Here is a 16,483-nt window from a genome sequence, read left to right on the forward strand (position 1 = left end):
ATAGCGAATTGTTTTTAATCGACTTAATGGATGTCACAAAACGAGGAAAAGCCACAAACAAACACGTTGCTAAGAGACTAAAGATACATGCTTAAAAATTGCGCCCTCTCGCTGTTGTTTTTCACGCTGCAATTTAGTTGTCCTGTTAAAATACACCACGCACACTCCAGATACACATATAGGTTTTAATCGTATAAACAGGTAATTGAACACTTTTAAAAAGATCTTTTAACCTGGTATCTTCGTTTTTATTACTGCAAGTTCATAAAAACATTTGCGTGCTAAAGATAGAAATGTATTACCCATTCTTAATGGTAAAGTTTATCAGTGTTTGAGCAACATTTTAAAATGATAGGCCTACTTCAAAGATGTGATTATGAAAGTTGTTACAGGACAAAGACCTTACAGTAACAATATAACACTCAAAGTTAAGTTTTAATATCTAGTTGTTTTCAATGTAAATAAACCTGTGACCTGTATCTGGTTAAACTAGCAGTTGATTTAATCTTAAAACACACACACACACACACACACACACACACACACACACACACACAAACAAGAACACAATAAAATGTGTTCACTCCTGTAAAATTTTCTTTTAAAAGTCTTTGATGACATGTTGTATTGTCCATTTTTGTCCTGTGCATGTTTGCAGAATAAGATAATAGTAGGAATTTGCTCCTTGGCCGATCTCAAGACATCGATTTGTGTTTCTGTTTCTTATTGCATTTCCCTAAAAACAGAAACCAGGACAAAAAAACTGATGACAATGATTAAATGGAACTGTATAGACGTTTTTCCTGAACACGGAAGTAAGTCTGACTCTTAACTGAAAGAATGCTTTGCATTTCCGGTCTGCATTGTTTCTAGTCAAAATAGGGTATATTCCAAGCTAATAATGTTACACCTGTTAAAATGTTTTTAAAAAGCACATGGCTCCATAGCGCCATTGGCAATGTCGCAATGACCGTCATTTGTCAGTGCCTCACTTTAATGAGTGTGTAGATGACACGAAGCAGCGGACGTTAGCTACATTAAAAACAGATGGACGCTATTTGAATGGGTTCCTATGGAAACCGGAACAGAAAAGCATTCAATCTGACGTTAGAATTCGTAATGGCGGCGCTCATCGTTTACTCAGGAAAAAGGTCTATATGACAATACATAATAGCCACTTATACTACGGGCTGTTAAATGCTTGAATCTGATTGGCCGAGGAACGTTCTAATGGTGTGCATTATGCTGTGTTCCAGGCAGGTTTTAGCTCGCAAATCACAACTTCAAATCACGACTCACGACTTTGTAGCGTTCCAGGCAAGTCACCCCAAACTGCCTTAGCGCATTTATTATTATTACATTATTATTCATTTGTTTGCAACGTTATATTGTCCTAAAGTCTAGTTTTTTCACTGTGTACCACTTGCATTAACATCGCACCCGTAGGTGCTGATATAGTGGTTTCGCGGGCTATGTCACGTCAGAACTCGGAACTGGGAGTATATCGATCTAGTACGAGTTCACGAGTGGGAAGTCACGGGTTTGACTGCCGTTCCGGTGCACTTTCACGGTTAGAAGGTTGGAAAAACACGAGTAACTGGTTGCCTGGAACACGGCAATATTTTCAGGGAAACTCAAGGCGAACGTAGTTCCAGGCAGCTATTGGCCGCTTTACATATCAGTTCGCCACACGATTTCAGTTATTTTAAAGGTCCTTACAGCCTAAATCAGCAAAATAACCAAACCCCACAAGGACACTGGCCGAACAAATAAATACAGTAAACAACAGGATAAAGCCGACAGATTATTTCCATGTATTTTTCACAATATTACGTTTTATTATGTACGGAAAGCACAAACTCTGTTTCTCCCACTCTCCCTTACAGAGGCACACACATACATGCTGCGCCTGAAATCGCATACTTCCCTACTATATAGAATGCGAAAAACAGTATGTGAGGCGAGTAGTATGTCCGAATTCCTAGTATTCGAAATACAGTAGGCGAGAAGTACCCCGATGACCTACTGCTTCCGCCCGAATTCTGCAGTACGGATCCGATGGACACTTCAGGCTCCAGGACAGGAGTCGTCATATTCGAAAAATGGCGGAAAGTGGAGACTCGGCGGATGCAGTACGTCCGAATTCCATTCATACTACTCATATTCATACTATATTCTGTACTTTTTTAACGGTCGGGAAGTACGTTCAAATTTAAGCAGTATGCGATTTCGGACCGGGCATCAGTTTGCACAGGCGTTAGCATACGCGCTAATGTTGTTAGCACTGCACTGACGATTAATGGGATAGTTCACCCAAAAATGAAAATTTGATGTTTATCTGCTTACCCCCAGAGCATCCAAGATGTAGGTTACATTGTTTCCTCAGCAGAACACAAACGAAGATTTTTAACGAAAACCGGTGCAGACCTACCCTGGAAATCCAGAGGTCTTGCGAGAGCACAATTTGAATTGTCTCTGCAAGACTCTCTGGTATCGAGCAATGATGCATGTTACTGCAATACGTAAGCAATTCTGGGAACCAATCAAATCGGTGTATCTGATGTAGGCAGGCCAGAGGCGAGCTAAGCTGATGACAACTTCGCTGCGACGTCCGGAATCATTAGTAAACATTGAAAGAGATCTACAGATGAAAACCAGTTGTTTGAAACGGCTTTGGCCGCTACAATGACCGAGTAAGACTTGGCTTTTCATTTAAAAGATGAACAGAAAACCGCGCTCGAATCGTTCCTTTGCAAGAAGGATGTTTTTGCTGTTTTGCCGACTGGATACGGCAAGAGTTTAATTTATCAGTTAGCTCCGCTGGTAGTTAAGCGTATGGGGCGACCACAAAGAGGAACAGATCCGAAGCGGGCAATGCCAGATAGCATTCGGCAGTCTCGAGTCCTGGCTGTTAAAAAGGAAGTGGCTATAAATGTTATCAAACAAGGTCTACCGGGACAACCTGATCGGGATTGTGGTGGATGAGGTCCATCTCATTTACAAATGGTAAGAGTCACTTGGTAAACTTACTGTAATGAAAAACTGAACTATTCAATAGTATTGCAGTAGCCTAACTTGAACAGGACAATATGTCTCGCTGCTGAATGAAACGCTAGTGTCCATCCACATATTAGTTGATATAATGAATAGTTTGATCGGACCTAATTGTTTTATGAGGTTGATTCGGCTGTCATAATTAATAGTTATTAATCTTGTCGCATTGTTTATGTTATAACATTGAAATCCACTCTTATATGTTCACCGTCGCTCTGGATACGTCACACCATGTATTGTTGTGATTGGTCTGGAGTTATCCAATTGCGTGCAGTGAGAGTTTCAAATGCACTCTTGGTGCCGCCCCCCGAGTTAGGTCCTTTTCATTGCTTGATACCAGACCCATAATCTTAATAGATTAGGGTCTGGATTTTTCCAGGCTACACCAGACTTTAAAAGTAAAAAAAAAAAACATGCACAGACAAATCCAAATTACACCATGCGGCTCGTGACGATACATTGATGTCCTAAGACACAAAACGATTGGTTTTTGCAAGAAACTGAATAGTATTTATATCATTTTTTACCTTTGATACACAGCCACGTCCAACTGTTATGAGCACGAGCTCATCATCCAGCACATTACATGTGAGCGCGCTCTGGCATAGTATACGCAAACACCGGAAGCGATCTGTCGCATGAATACAACACTCATTGTTTACACAGAGCACAGAGATTGTGGGTATAGCGGCTATTCAAAATGGTAATTACATACGCTTATCCTGATTGTTCAAACCGATTTAAAGCTAAAAGATTACGTTTGCTGGCGCAAACTCATCAGGACGGTTGACTTCACTGATTTCCCCTTACGGTTTTTGCGTATACTATGCCAGAGCGCGCTCACATGTAATGATGAAAAGCTTGAATGGATGAAAAGCTTGTGCTCATGACAGATGGACGTGGCTGTGTATCAAAGGTAAAAAATGATATAAATATTGTTCAGTTTTTTGCAAAAAACGATCGTTTTGTGTTTTATGACATCAATGTATCGTCACGAGCCGCATGGTATAATTTGGATTTGTCTGTGTATGTTTTTTTTTTTTTACTTTTAAAGGTCTGGTGCCCATCCACTGCCATTATTTGGCTGGCAGACTGCACCGGTTTTAGTTAAAAATCTTCGTTTGTGTTCTGCTGAGGAAACAAAGTCACCTACATCTTGTATGCCCTGGGGGTAATCAGATAAACATCAAATTTTCATTTTTGGGTGAACTATTCCTTTAACAACTTAAAAAACCTACATGACAGTTCTCACACACGAGGTAACAACGGCGTGGTCTTGAAGAAAATGAACTTAAAGTTTAACCATTAGTAGAGACGATGCTCACATTTGAGAGACGCACAGACTTGAGAGAGGTAATTCATGCACTGAATCTATCTTTCCCTCTCTCTTTCTGCCTGTCTGCTTGTCTATCGGTCTATCTAAACTTCATTATTAAACGCATTAGTTTGCTATCAACGGCTCAAATGTCGTTACTAGGTCTAAAATTACGTTTTGGAACTAGCAACGAAGCTGTTGGATGAGCTGCGTAAGAAATGAATCCTACTCACAATAGCGTTTTAAGGACAAAAACGGGACGAATGTCTTAAAATATATCATCTGATCGATGTATTGAGGTGTGGTAACCGTAGTATAAGCAGAATAATTGACTTTGGTCCGTTAAATTTTACAAAAATAATGCACACCGGAAGTGTAACGGCCACCGCTTTGCGTCGTGCTGCATCACCACCTCGGGTGTGTATTCCTTACACATTTAGCACTGCTAAGCAATGTGCTGCAAAATATTCCACAAAATAAATAAACGAATAAAATACACAGCAGGACCCTACCTGAGAAAAGTCCCAGTATATACTCAATCCTTTCTTTTTAGCATTTTTACAGTCATGTAACGCCGGTGTATTTCCACTACCAGGATCCGTTAGACAACGGTTAGAGTTATACGTGTGAGATTTGATGCCTCCAATGTAGATCTCTCCTTTACGATTGTAAGAACAATGCTGTAAGAGACAATCAAATAAAAGTTTTTTTTTTTTTTTATGTGGTTACACAAAGCAAAGGTTAAAATTGAAGTACAATACCTGAGGTTTATAGTAATGACACGTGTACAGAATAGGTACACTTCCAGGAACAGGTCCTTGATCAATACAGACGTTTTCTTTAAGATCATTCTTCAGCTGTCATGAGAATACAACAGCAGCAGAGATAACTAGATAGACCAACTAACTAGTAAACTTTATTAATCTCTTGTTTTGAGGGGAAATCTCTATATCTAAAGACTTTGTTGCTTACCGCACCATAAGCAATTATGTCTTCCCATCTGTCTAGGAGAGGATACACATTTTCCAGATACCATTTGAAGGGCTTACATTTGAGTTTCTCTCGTAACTGTTTTCTTTCAGTCACATCACCAATATCAATCCCATGATCCTAGAGAATTTAATATTCATGGTAATATTCAACTTAATATTAAGGTAACTTTGAAACAATGTTCTCTTACCTTTATAGGGAGATTCCAGGCAATATTTACATTAGATTTATATTCATCCATCCAGATTTCAGCCACTCTCAGGGCGTTTCGAATCATAGCTTTGCTGAGATCTGGTGAATATGGCTTATGTGCTCTTTCAATGTGTGCGATCCTTGAACAAGGCACCACTTCAATACTCCCACCGCAGAGCCACACCTGATTTATGAAATTTTAGAGATCAAGTACATATTATAGGCTTAATTTCGGCGCCACAATGTGCAGTAATGACTTACACGTATTCCTAATTCAACATTTTCACCCCCGTAAATTGTCATTCCTTCGTCCAAAACTCCAATTTCTCCCAGAAATTGACGTTCAGCAACAAGGATACCCATGACTGAGGGACTCCTAACAAGAAAGGAAAGTGCATGTCCAACTTCAATAAAATCATTAACTGCAAACTGTTCATTAAATTAAGTATGATCACAGTTGACATGTCCTGCATTATACAGCAATTAGTTCCATTCCCCACGGTAAAAAAAACTCAAGTGATATGTTAAAAAAACAGTGATCAGTGAGGAACAAAATAAGCAATGATTTTTTATAAATGTTGCATTGTTTGCTCAAACAGTTTGTTCACAAATTCAGATTCTTATAGGATTATTGCATGTCAAAATTTTTGATTTTGTCAATATTTTTTCAGAAGAAAGATATATATAGTGTATAGTGATGAAAGCCAAAATCGTAAAGTTCAAAATCGAGTAATACACTATTTTGTAAAGGGGGGTCAAAATGGCAAGATTCAAAGCTAAATTACAGGAGTAAAAATTACTTTAGAAAGATTTCAGCAATAATATATTATTTTTGATTGGTAGGTCTATTAGTAAAATCTGTTCCCTTTAGCCGTTTTTGTTGCAGTATATGCCAGTGATGACCATTAGAAAAAAGCACTTTTCAAAAAAATGTTTTAAAGACATATTAATGCCCTTTTAGATTTTGTGTCTTAAGAACCTTTCCTTTTGCCATCTTCATTTTGACAGCCCTGTATGGTTCGGTTATTCCAGAGATATCTCAATATGGCTCTTGAAGTAAATTGTTAAATTGTATACATTTTGCGTACATGTAACTCAAGAGGTATTAAATATCTTTATATGATTTTAGAATCTGGCTCCAAAGAAACTTTTCTTTTAAAACCAGCCCTGTATGGTTCATTCTCAGAGATGTGGGGAGTCCAATATGACTCAATGTCCAAATTGTTGAATCCTATCCATTTTCAATGGATGAAATGTGAATTTGTGTTTATCTAGTCACAAATTTTGACTGCAAGTATGCAAATAATAACAGCAACAGATTAGATTATGAATAATTAACTCCGGGGTAAAGTATGAACAGCAATTAATATATCCCTTAGCATTAGATACTACTTGATTTATGACTATGCTTGAAGGAATAACAATAAAAAAAGAAAGTAATATTAAATCCAGGTGAGGCAAATTGTATGGGGAAAGCAACCACACTTCTATATATATATATATATATATATATATATATATATATATATATATAAATATAAATGAACTTTTTTATGGTCATCACTGGCATATACTGCATCAAAGATTGTTAAAGTCAACAGATTCTAATGATGCTGCGATCTTTCTAAAGTTATTTTTTCCCTGTAATTCGTCTCCAGAATCTCAGCTGATTTTTATTTTTATTTTAATGCCTTCTCAACAAAATAATGAATTACTCAGTAAATATACATCCATGCCATAATGTTTTGGCTTTCTTCACATACATTTGTATCTTTCTTCAGAAAAAAATATTGCCAAATAAAAAAATTGGATCTAGGGATATTTCTGAAATTTGTGTCCCTATATGTTATTTTTGTTAAAGGGGTCTTCGGATACCCATTTTCCACAAGTTCATATGATTTTTTAGGGTCTTAATAAAAAGTCTATAATATACTTTGTTAAAAAAAAATCTCAATAAAATTGTAAAAAAACACCCTTTTACCAAAATATCAGCTAATTTTACTGCATGGACCCTTTAAATGCTAATGAGCTCTGCTCTGCTCGCCCCGCCCCGCCCCGCCCCACTCTGCTGTGGGATTATCAGCTGTAATGTTTACTTTAGCTGCATTTAGCCATGTTTAGCTGCATTTAGCCGCGTTTATCGGCAAAACTTGCCAACAAGCACATTATTAAGAAAGGCTATTTGCAAAGATGCATAAAAAACCCCTATACTCATTTCTGCTGTGGGAGAATCTGCATCACGAATGATTCACACGAACATAGATACATATGTAGATCAGGATCGGCGCTTTCCTTTTAAAAGCGAAAGTAAAGTTGTCCTCTGCCTCTTAAGTGGCTCAGATGTTGGGAGTAAATGACGACTGCTATGTTCATTATTACATCCAACAACAGGACACCTCAATCGCTCAATTAGAGTCTTCCTCTGCACCTGAGTCGACACAACGGTGATCGTATTCGGACTGTTTCAGCTCGGTGAGAACGGGTCTAAGGTAAAATGCTCATGTCAATCAACTGTGTTTCGTCACATCGACAAGAAGCTGAGAATGACCTGATTTTAAAAAGGGGATATTACTTTTAAAGATGAAAAAAATACCACTGGGTGGATTTTTATCATTGTTGGGTGGTTGTGTACACAAACTGCCAACACACATTAATGTTCAAACAACATGGAAAAGTTAGTTTTGCATCCAAGGACCCCTTTAAAAAAAAGTCTGCACATTTTCACATTTTAGTTTGAAAGTCTTTTGACTTTGTTTAGAGTTTTCATGGTGGCATTTTACTCTTCCAAAAGTATGTCACATTCCATTAGAGGCATTTAAAATTAATTATAGAAAGTAAAGGTGTTTAAAAAAAAAAAGTGAAAAAATTACACTTACTTCCCTGGTTCTGTTGGGTCATTGTTTTTGTGCCATTCTGGTCGGAAGGACTCATACATGCACCAAAGGTTCCAGTCGAATGCATGAGCCGCAGGATTATACTTTAACCTCCAGTGTGTCAAAAAGCACTTTGTCGAACACTGGTGACAGCACCACTGTCCTGTCTGCTTTGATTCGTGCAAGTAGTGGCTCTGCCCTAGAACAATACAGCACTCAAATGTATATTTAGGAAAGATATGAAGTCCCTCTGATAACTAACTGTGGTAGTATTTACCATTCCTTATGAACTTCAATGTGTGCATCCAGAACGGCTACCACCTGACCTGTGGCCGCTTCCCAGCCTGAGACTCTTGCCTTGGCAAGGCCCATCTGCTGTTTGTGTCTCACTTTCTTGATTAAGCCAGGTTTGTCTTTATTAATTAAATTAATGTATTCATCTAGAGTCAAATGCAGATCCTCTGCCAAGAAATGAAACATATGTATTAGAATAAGTTTTCATTTTAATATCAATATGTATATATATATAACAATATACAATGAATTAATGCACACTGTTTAAACACTTTTCTTAATCTTTTTAGGAATTCTTATTAGGAATCTTTCCATATTGCTAATTAAGTTTTCTTTATAAACCTCATATTTACATTTAACACATAAAAGAATTTTAAATACAGTGTGAAATCACAAATATTAAGGGTAAAACTAACCATTCGAGCTGTAGTCGTCCACCAGGATGATCTCTTTTAGCAGATGAGCAGGAGTTTGGTCAATGATGCTGCAGATTGCCCTTTTAATAACTGACAGAGCCTCATTCAGATAGATCAGAATCACACTAATGGTTGGCAGGTCCTTAGGGTAGATCTTCACAGTACATCTGCATATAATAAAAAAAGAAATCAGCCTAATGCTTTTATTATAGGGTAATACATGCTAATTGAATAGATAGTGTTGGATTTTTATGTCGCACTCATAATACTATGACGATTTGAATTTATGCAATGCTGCGCCAGTGTTGCCAAGTCCGCTGTTTTACATGCCACACAACCTCATTTGCTGATAAAAGTGTTGTTTATTCTTGGTTCATGTTAACTAATGAATCTTACTGTAAAGTGTTACCATATATATATATATAAAAAACTAGAAAACAGTTGTTAAGCAGTTACCTGAGGTCTCGAGTATCAGGGATTGTTCTGTTCAATGGTAATCTGTTACTGAGGAACACATTGTATCCAAACTCCCTAAACTGCCTCTCTGCTTCCATCTGTTCCTCTTCTGTGAGTTCAGCTCCCCATGATTTAAAGAGGTACGATTGTGGATACAACTTCTTAACCTCAGTTTTCTTTGTAATTATATGTTCTACAACAGCCTCTTTGACTTTTTGATGTTTGATTTCTATGGCTGAAATTGTAAGTAGATTGAGATAATGCCACAGGATAATGAAAAACCTTTAGTCGTTGTAACTCACCTATTTCATGAACTTGATCTTCTATTTTTTTCAGTCTTCTGAGAACCTCTGGATCTTCTGACCTGATAAATGACATGTACACGAGACTGTAAACTACGACACCTGTAACTAACACAAAGACTCTCGCAGCTATCTTCATTTTCCAAATGTCTTTGTGGCTATGATGTATAAGGAAAATCCTCAGAAGGTAACAACAAAAGTTTATCCTTCAGTAGAGTATTCCCTTCTTGACGCAAATTATATTCTCTATCTTTTTTGTCCCAATAAGTAATATCTCTGTGTTAGCTGAATCTGGTCTGTCTGCATACTCGACTCTAATTGGCTGGCAGGTATGCATTAAATCCGTTTAATCTACAGGTCCAAGTCAGTTTTATCACCAGGCAAAGTCCAATAGAGAGTACATCTCTGGAAAAACTGTAAAGTCAAAGTGCTCTCTGGACTAGAATATTAGTCCATCAAAGAAAACTTTAGAATGACCATGGCACTCTTTCAGATTAAAAAGCCTTTATGTTTCACCAATATACTGTGAGTGGAATGCAAAATGTCTTAGTAAAGAAGCCTAGCATGAGATCTATTCTGTGTACATGACTTCATGCTATGATTTAATTAATTAAACATGAGCACGGCATGTTGCAAATGATTTGTGTTTACTTAACCAAGCTTTTTTATGAAGGGTCAAAAAGCAAACTTGACTGAGGGGTGTGGGCCGAAACATAGAAACAATCCTGTGTATAGTGCAATAGAGTTAAATGCTTTACAAGCAATACAGCCATATGCTTACAAAACCAATGACCTCTAATCAGAGACATGAATCTGGTCCTTATTTCTGAAGCTGCCTTACTAACAAAAGGTGCGTTCCGATCGACAGGGTCCCTACGCAGTGTTCACTGCTCCCTACTCCCTTAGCACGGTATATCCGTTGAAGTGGACTTCGCTGACAATAATCGCTCATTTGGAATGCCCTGGAACGTCATCAAAGCAAATCAACGGCAGGGTCACACAGATTATGATTTAACATAAATAAATATTGTAATTTATTTTACTTTCAATTTTAAATACATATAAAATACATATAAACTTATGTATATAATAAATATAGTCGAAATGTATATGTTTAGACCGTTAACAGTTTTTAGTGGTTTTATCTCGCGCTCTTTCTTTCCAACACGCAGCCTATATTTAACTATCTTGTGGTAACAAAATAAAACATGATAAGCCTCACCTTGCCGGTTTTACTTTCATTCATACAATACAATATGCAAATGTAACATGAATCGCCATAACCATTCATAAACACTCTAATTTGTATAATAATAACAACATTTATTGCAACCGCTCCATTGCAGAGCCTTTAAAAAACTTCAACGGCTCTGCTCCATCGTTCGTTCTAATCGGTTCTAATTGGTGACGCGGTGCACAATGACAGTTGGGTAATGTTCCCCGTCCACTTCCTTTGAAGTGATGTACCGATGTTCCCTTATTCCCTATGCCGTTCGCAGTGCCCTTCGAACTGAACATGTTCGCTCCCTTCGGTTTGGAATCTCACTTAAGATGGCGGAATACCCTGTGAAGTCCACTTCGCAGTCCACTTACGGTCGAATGGAACGCACCTAATGTCAGAATATTATGTAGGTGAGAGACAGACAATATCACTTGTGCCTTTTTGCACAGGAATTTCATCAGAAAACGTAAAGTGATTTTTATGAACTTATTGGTGTATCGTATAGCGAAACTCGGTATGTATCTTCGGGACAATGCCCTGTAAGAATTTTTTAAAAATGCTAATAACATTTGAATAATTTGGCCTATTGTAATAAAAGTCATCTTAATTTATTCCTTGGGTCAAGAACATAGATACCAATTTTGCCAAGGTCAGCCGAACTTCCTGTCGGCCTTTTTGATTTATGTTGAAAACCTACTTTTTCGAACTCCTCCTAGACTGTTGATCCGATTTCCATCAACTTGAACTCAGATCATATTTAGACCATGTTGACAAAAACTTTTGGATTTCGTGTCGATATACAAAATGCTTATTGTTTAACACATCAATGAATTTACTGAAAAGATGGCAAACCGCATCTGAAGCTGTTTCTCTGCAAAGCTTTTACATATTGACACCAAACTTTGTATGTGCGATTGTCACCTCATTCTGACCACACCACATCAATTCGGTAACAATGCCACCTATTGGTCAACGGTGATAAACCATTCATTAACCAGCCAAACTTCCTGTCCACCATTGTGATTTATGTTGAAAACCTACTTTTTCGAACTCCTCCTAGACTGTTGGTCCAATTTTCACCAAAATCAAGTTAGATCATCTTCAGACTGTGCTGACAGAAACTTATGGATTTTGTGTTGATAGACAAAACCATTTTTGTATAGCAAGACTTCATCTGAGACTGTATCTCTGCAAAGCTTTGACATATTGACACCAGACTTTGTGTGAGCCATTGTCACCTAACACAGAACACACCATGTCAATTTGACAACCTATTGGTCAAATGTGATAACCCATTAAAACATTACTAGTGGTTGCATTTATGATTTGTCAGCCATTTTGACGAAATTCACTATAAAATGGCATACATTTACAATATGCAGTTTATGACAATATATTGTTTTAATGATATTTGTGTGCTGTGCGCTGTTAAACCTTTCTCATAGACGTCACATTTTTTGACTCGCAATGCGGTGCAGACACAGAGATAGCTTTTAACAGAGATAAGGCTGAAAGTAAGTGTTTAACTTCATTTACAATATGTAGTTTATGGCTTGATTTTGTTTTAATGATATTTGTGGGCTGTGTGCTATTAAACCTTTCTCATAGATGGAAATTTCTTTGACTCGCAATGTGTTGCAGACAAGGAGATTGCTTTTAACAGAGAGAAGGCAGAAAGTGTGTAACCTCAATTGCAACATGTAGTTTATGACCTTATATTGTTTTAATGATATTTGTGAGATATAGACATACATTTCTTTGACTCTCAATGCGGTGCAGACGCAGTGTTTGTAATTGTTTTTCTGGTCATAAAGGGAATTGTATTGGTTTTAATATAAACTGTAATGGTCCCTGTGGGTTTCTACTGGTAATTTTTTTTTATTTTTTATTTGTGGCTTGATAAAACCACGAAATCCTAATGGAATATGTTCCATAACACACTACAGGAAACCATTTTTTAATGGTTTATGGTTGAAGATTTGTAATGTTTGTAGTGGAAACCATTAGAATTTCTTTGGTTTCTATTGTTCTTTTTGAGGAGGGGATGAGGTTGCTTTTTGGACAACACAGAAAGTAAGTGTTTTATTAACAATATGAATTTTATTAACATTAACAATATGTACTTACGTGATATGTGCTCCTAAATTGTTCTCAGGGACACATTAGTTTTAATCACAATGCAAAGCAGGCAAAAAGGCTTCAGTTACAGTGTTTTACCTCATTTACAATATGTTTTGTAACGTCATATTGACAAATCAAACCATTGTAAGCTTCCCAAATTTAAAATGGAAATATAAATCATTGGTCGTCTGTGGGATATAACATGGATTGCTAAGGGAATGCTAGAGTAAAAATCCCTTATACTGGGAAGGAGAGCCGTTTAAATAGTCTGGGAACACTAGGCGTGAACTAGTGGTGGAATGAGCCATTGGCATGGGACTGGTGATTAAGCTCGCTGAAGGGCAGCTTGTGTTTGGTGCGGACAGACACAAGGCGTGGAGTTTCTTTACCAGCTCCTCAGTCAGAGATGTAAGTTGAGTTAACTTTTGCTGGTGGGGAGCACATTAGCCTGAGCGAAGACCTCAGTCGAGTGTTGGAAAATAGCTGCTGGATCGGTTTACGGCAAAGAAATGTGGATCTATGTGCAGCTTTATTTGTAAAAGATTAGCGTTAAGACAGACAGGGTTAAATCATCACTAAACAGGGTTATCAGAGACAAGGCAAAAGCAGAGTCAGACTACAGGCAGAGGGTCAAGATAGGCAGCAAAATTTCATAAATCGAGGAACAGTCCAGGGTCAAACACGGTAACAGTCAGCCAGGGCAAATAAAGACTTAGAAATGAGCATGGGAAATGAAGGAGCTTAAATAGTCCCAGGAATGAGGTTATCATATGGGGTTATGGGAAATGGAGTCCGTGGGAAAGCTGGTATGGTGATGGTGCCCTCTGGTGCCGGTCAGGGGAAACCTGACAAACTATACTTTATAGCAGGGGTTCCCAACCTTTTTTACTCTGGGGCCCCCTCCTTCTCTGGTCAATTTTGCAAGGCCCCCCTATGCCTATACACGTTCTCTTATACTGTACTTCCGCTATAAAAAGTATTTATTTGTAGACCTTTTGTTTTTATCAACCAAAACATTTGTTTTGCCTTATTATTCTTCCACTGCATGTTTAAAAAAACTCTAAATTCAAACTTTAAATTATACTTTAAGATATAACCTTAAGACAACCTGCTCAATTCTAACTTTTAAAATAATTATATATATATATATATATATATATACACACACACACACACACACATAGATTTAAAGCTCCTGAATTTTTAACTTCAGAAACATTCGAGTACTTTTCTCAAATAAGTGACCTACCTACCAAACAGGACAAAAGATGCCAAAAGACTCACTAAACCTCCCTTTGAACTTGACTGACTGAATATCTACTGTTTGTATCCATTAAAAAATAAACATATAAATTAAAAATACAGCAAATATATTCTAAGTGTCCTGGCGTGTCCGCGCCGCATCGAGATAAAAACATCTCAACTTTTCAGAATGCCGCAAGTGCACCGCATGAATCAACCAATTAGCTTCATCCTTTCCCTTAATAACATTGCCAAGTTGGAGAAACAGCTTATAATAGCTGCACAGGAATAAACAATTTTAAATAAATTTGATAACATAGCTACTGCAAGCGATTTTTAATGCTGAAAATCCATTTATCCTTTGCTGAAACTTCCGCGTCTTTAAGGGGAGCGCAGGTCATGGTTGCTTAGCAACGGCAGACGCTTCCGGAGCGAGAAAGCGGCGCGCCTAGCGTTTTCCACGCGTTTACAGGCGCGACATGTGAATGGCCCCTTATGCGTGTCTAATGTAAGATTCTTATATACACGAGTGTTATACATAGGTATGCTCAAGTTATTATTACTCAAATCGTGTAAAGTACATTAGCACTACGGTATTTGTAGCCCAGATGTAGTACACTTGCAGCAGTTGGAAGTTTTGAGCCGCCATTCAGTCTGTATTAACAGTGCGTCGAGTCCGAAGCAATCAATCACAGAGCACAAGAGAGGTCGTGCTTTGATCATTTTTTATTTAGCTATAATATAATGAAATTAAACAATTATAGGATAATATTTAAATTAATTTTAAGATATCTCACGGCCCCTCTGGAGGATCACTGAGGCCCCCTGGTGAGCCGCGGCCCACAGGTTGGGAACCACTGCTTTATAGCATTAAACATTCACAAATACAGCAAATTTACATACTCAAGAAATACCACTTTAAATATTGTAAATGTGTATGGGCAAATAAGCTGAGACTTCTTTGTAGAACTGTGGTATCGCCTTCTTTATTCAACAACAACCACACAACACCTATCTCCGTGTCATACACATGACTGCCCCAGGGCGTCCTACGTCACCTCTTATAGACCACACAGGGAGGCAAACAACCATAAACATAATCTACATCCCCCTTCTTAAGGAGAGGATACCTGAGCATTTATAACATTAAATTGAAGTATAATGCACAACAACAGAAGAAAGATTTTAACAGCTATATATATATATATAACATAGCTGACACTTAGCGTTATCTACTAAGTGCACAAAAACAGTAAGACTAGCAAACAGCGTACAACCTGACATGCATACCAAAAATGTAATGCAACATTATTCCCACCTTAGGCTGGGGCTCTGGCAGAGGTTCACTGTTGATGTTAAGTGGGACCCCTGTTGTTGTGGGTGGGGTGTATTGCTCAGGTGTATGTAGAAGGTGGCGCCTGTTTCTTACATATGTGGCATCTCCGGCCTGGACCTTGAAGCTGTTTGGTTGTAGAGCTGTTCCAATTACTGTTCCCAATCTGTCATATCCCCGGTCTGTCTGTATTCTTACTGTCTGCCCTGCCTGCAGTGAGGTCAAACGTCTGGCTGACCAGTCATAATGTGCCTTTCCTCTCTGTCTGTTCTGTGTTAAAATTGCCTGGATCTGCGTTTCCACTCTCGGCACATACATAGCCTTGGTCATGGGAATGAGGATCTTGGTGCGCCGAGAAAGCAAGCGCTGGGCTGGTGAGGGCAGTCCATCTCTTGGTATGTTGCGTAGATTGAGCAGTGCCGCATACACATCCATTCCATCACGTGTGCATTTTTCTAGCAGGTGTTTGGCTGAGCGTACAGCTCTCTCAGCCAGCCCATTTGACTGAGGGTAGTGGGGGCTGCTGGTGACATGGCAGAAATCCCATGTGTGGGCAAATTCTTGAAACTCCCTGCTTGTGAAATATGTTGCGTTATCAGTCATTAGCTGCTGAGGAGCTCCATGGGTGGCAAAGTGGCGCTTTAGCCTGGCTATGATGGTCGCACTGGTCATG

The 16,483-nt window shown here is 38.2% G+C and overlaps 1 protein-coding gene across 1 annotated transcript; it reads right to left on the reverse strand.

Annotated features, from left to right (window-relative positions):
* Nucleotides 1–542: 542 nt before the first annotated feature.
* galnt8a.1 (polypeptide N-acetylgalactosaminyltransferase 8a, tandem duplicate 1) lies at nt 543–10,184 on the reverse strand. Its single transcript, XM_073831451.1, is given in 12 exon segments — nt 543–736; nt 4,882–5,049; nt 5,131–5,226; nt 5,342–5,479; nt 5,550–5,735; nt 5,813–5,927; nt 8,428–8,532; nt 8,534–8,623; nt 8,702–8,885; nt 9,135–9,301; nt 9,591–9,825; nt 9,893–10,184. Coding segments are annotated over 12 exon segments (1,758 nt in total). The 5' UTR covers nt 10,032–10,184; the 3' UTR covers nt 543–601.
* Nucleotides 10,185–16,483: the final 6,299 nt, after the last annotated feature.

Source organism: Garra rufa, chromosome 25 (genome assembly GCF_049309525.1).
Source record: "Garra rufa chromosome 25, GarRuf1.0, whole genome shotgun sequence".
Taxonomy (NCBI): domain Eukaryota; kingdom Metazoa; phylum Chordata; class Actinopteri; order Cypriniformes; family Cyprinidae; genus Garra; species Garra rufa.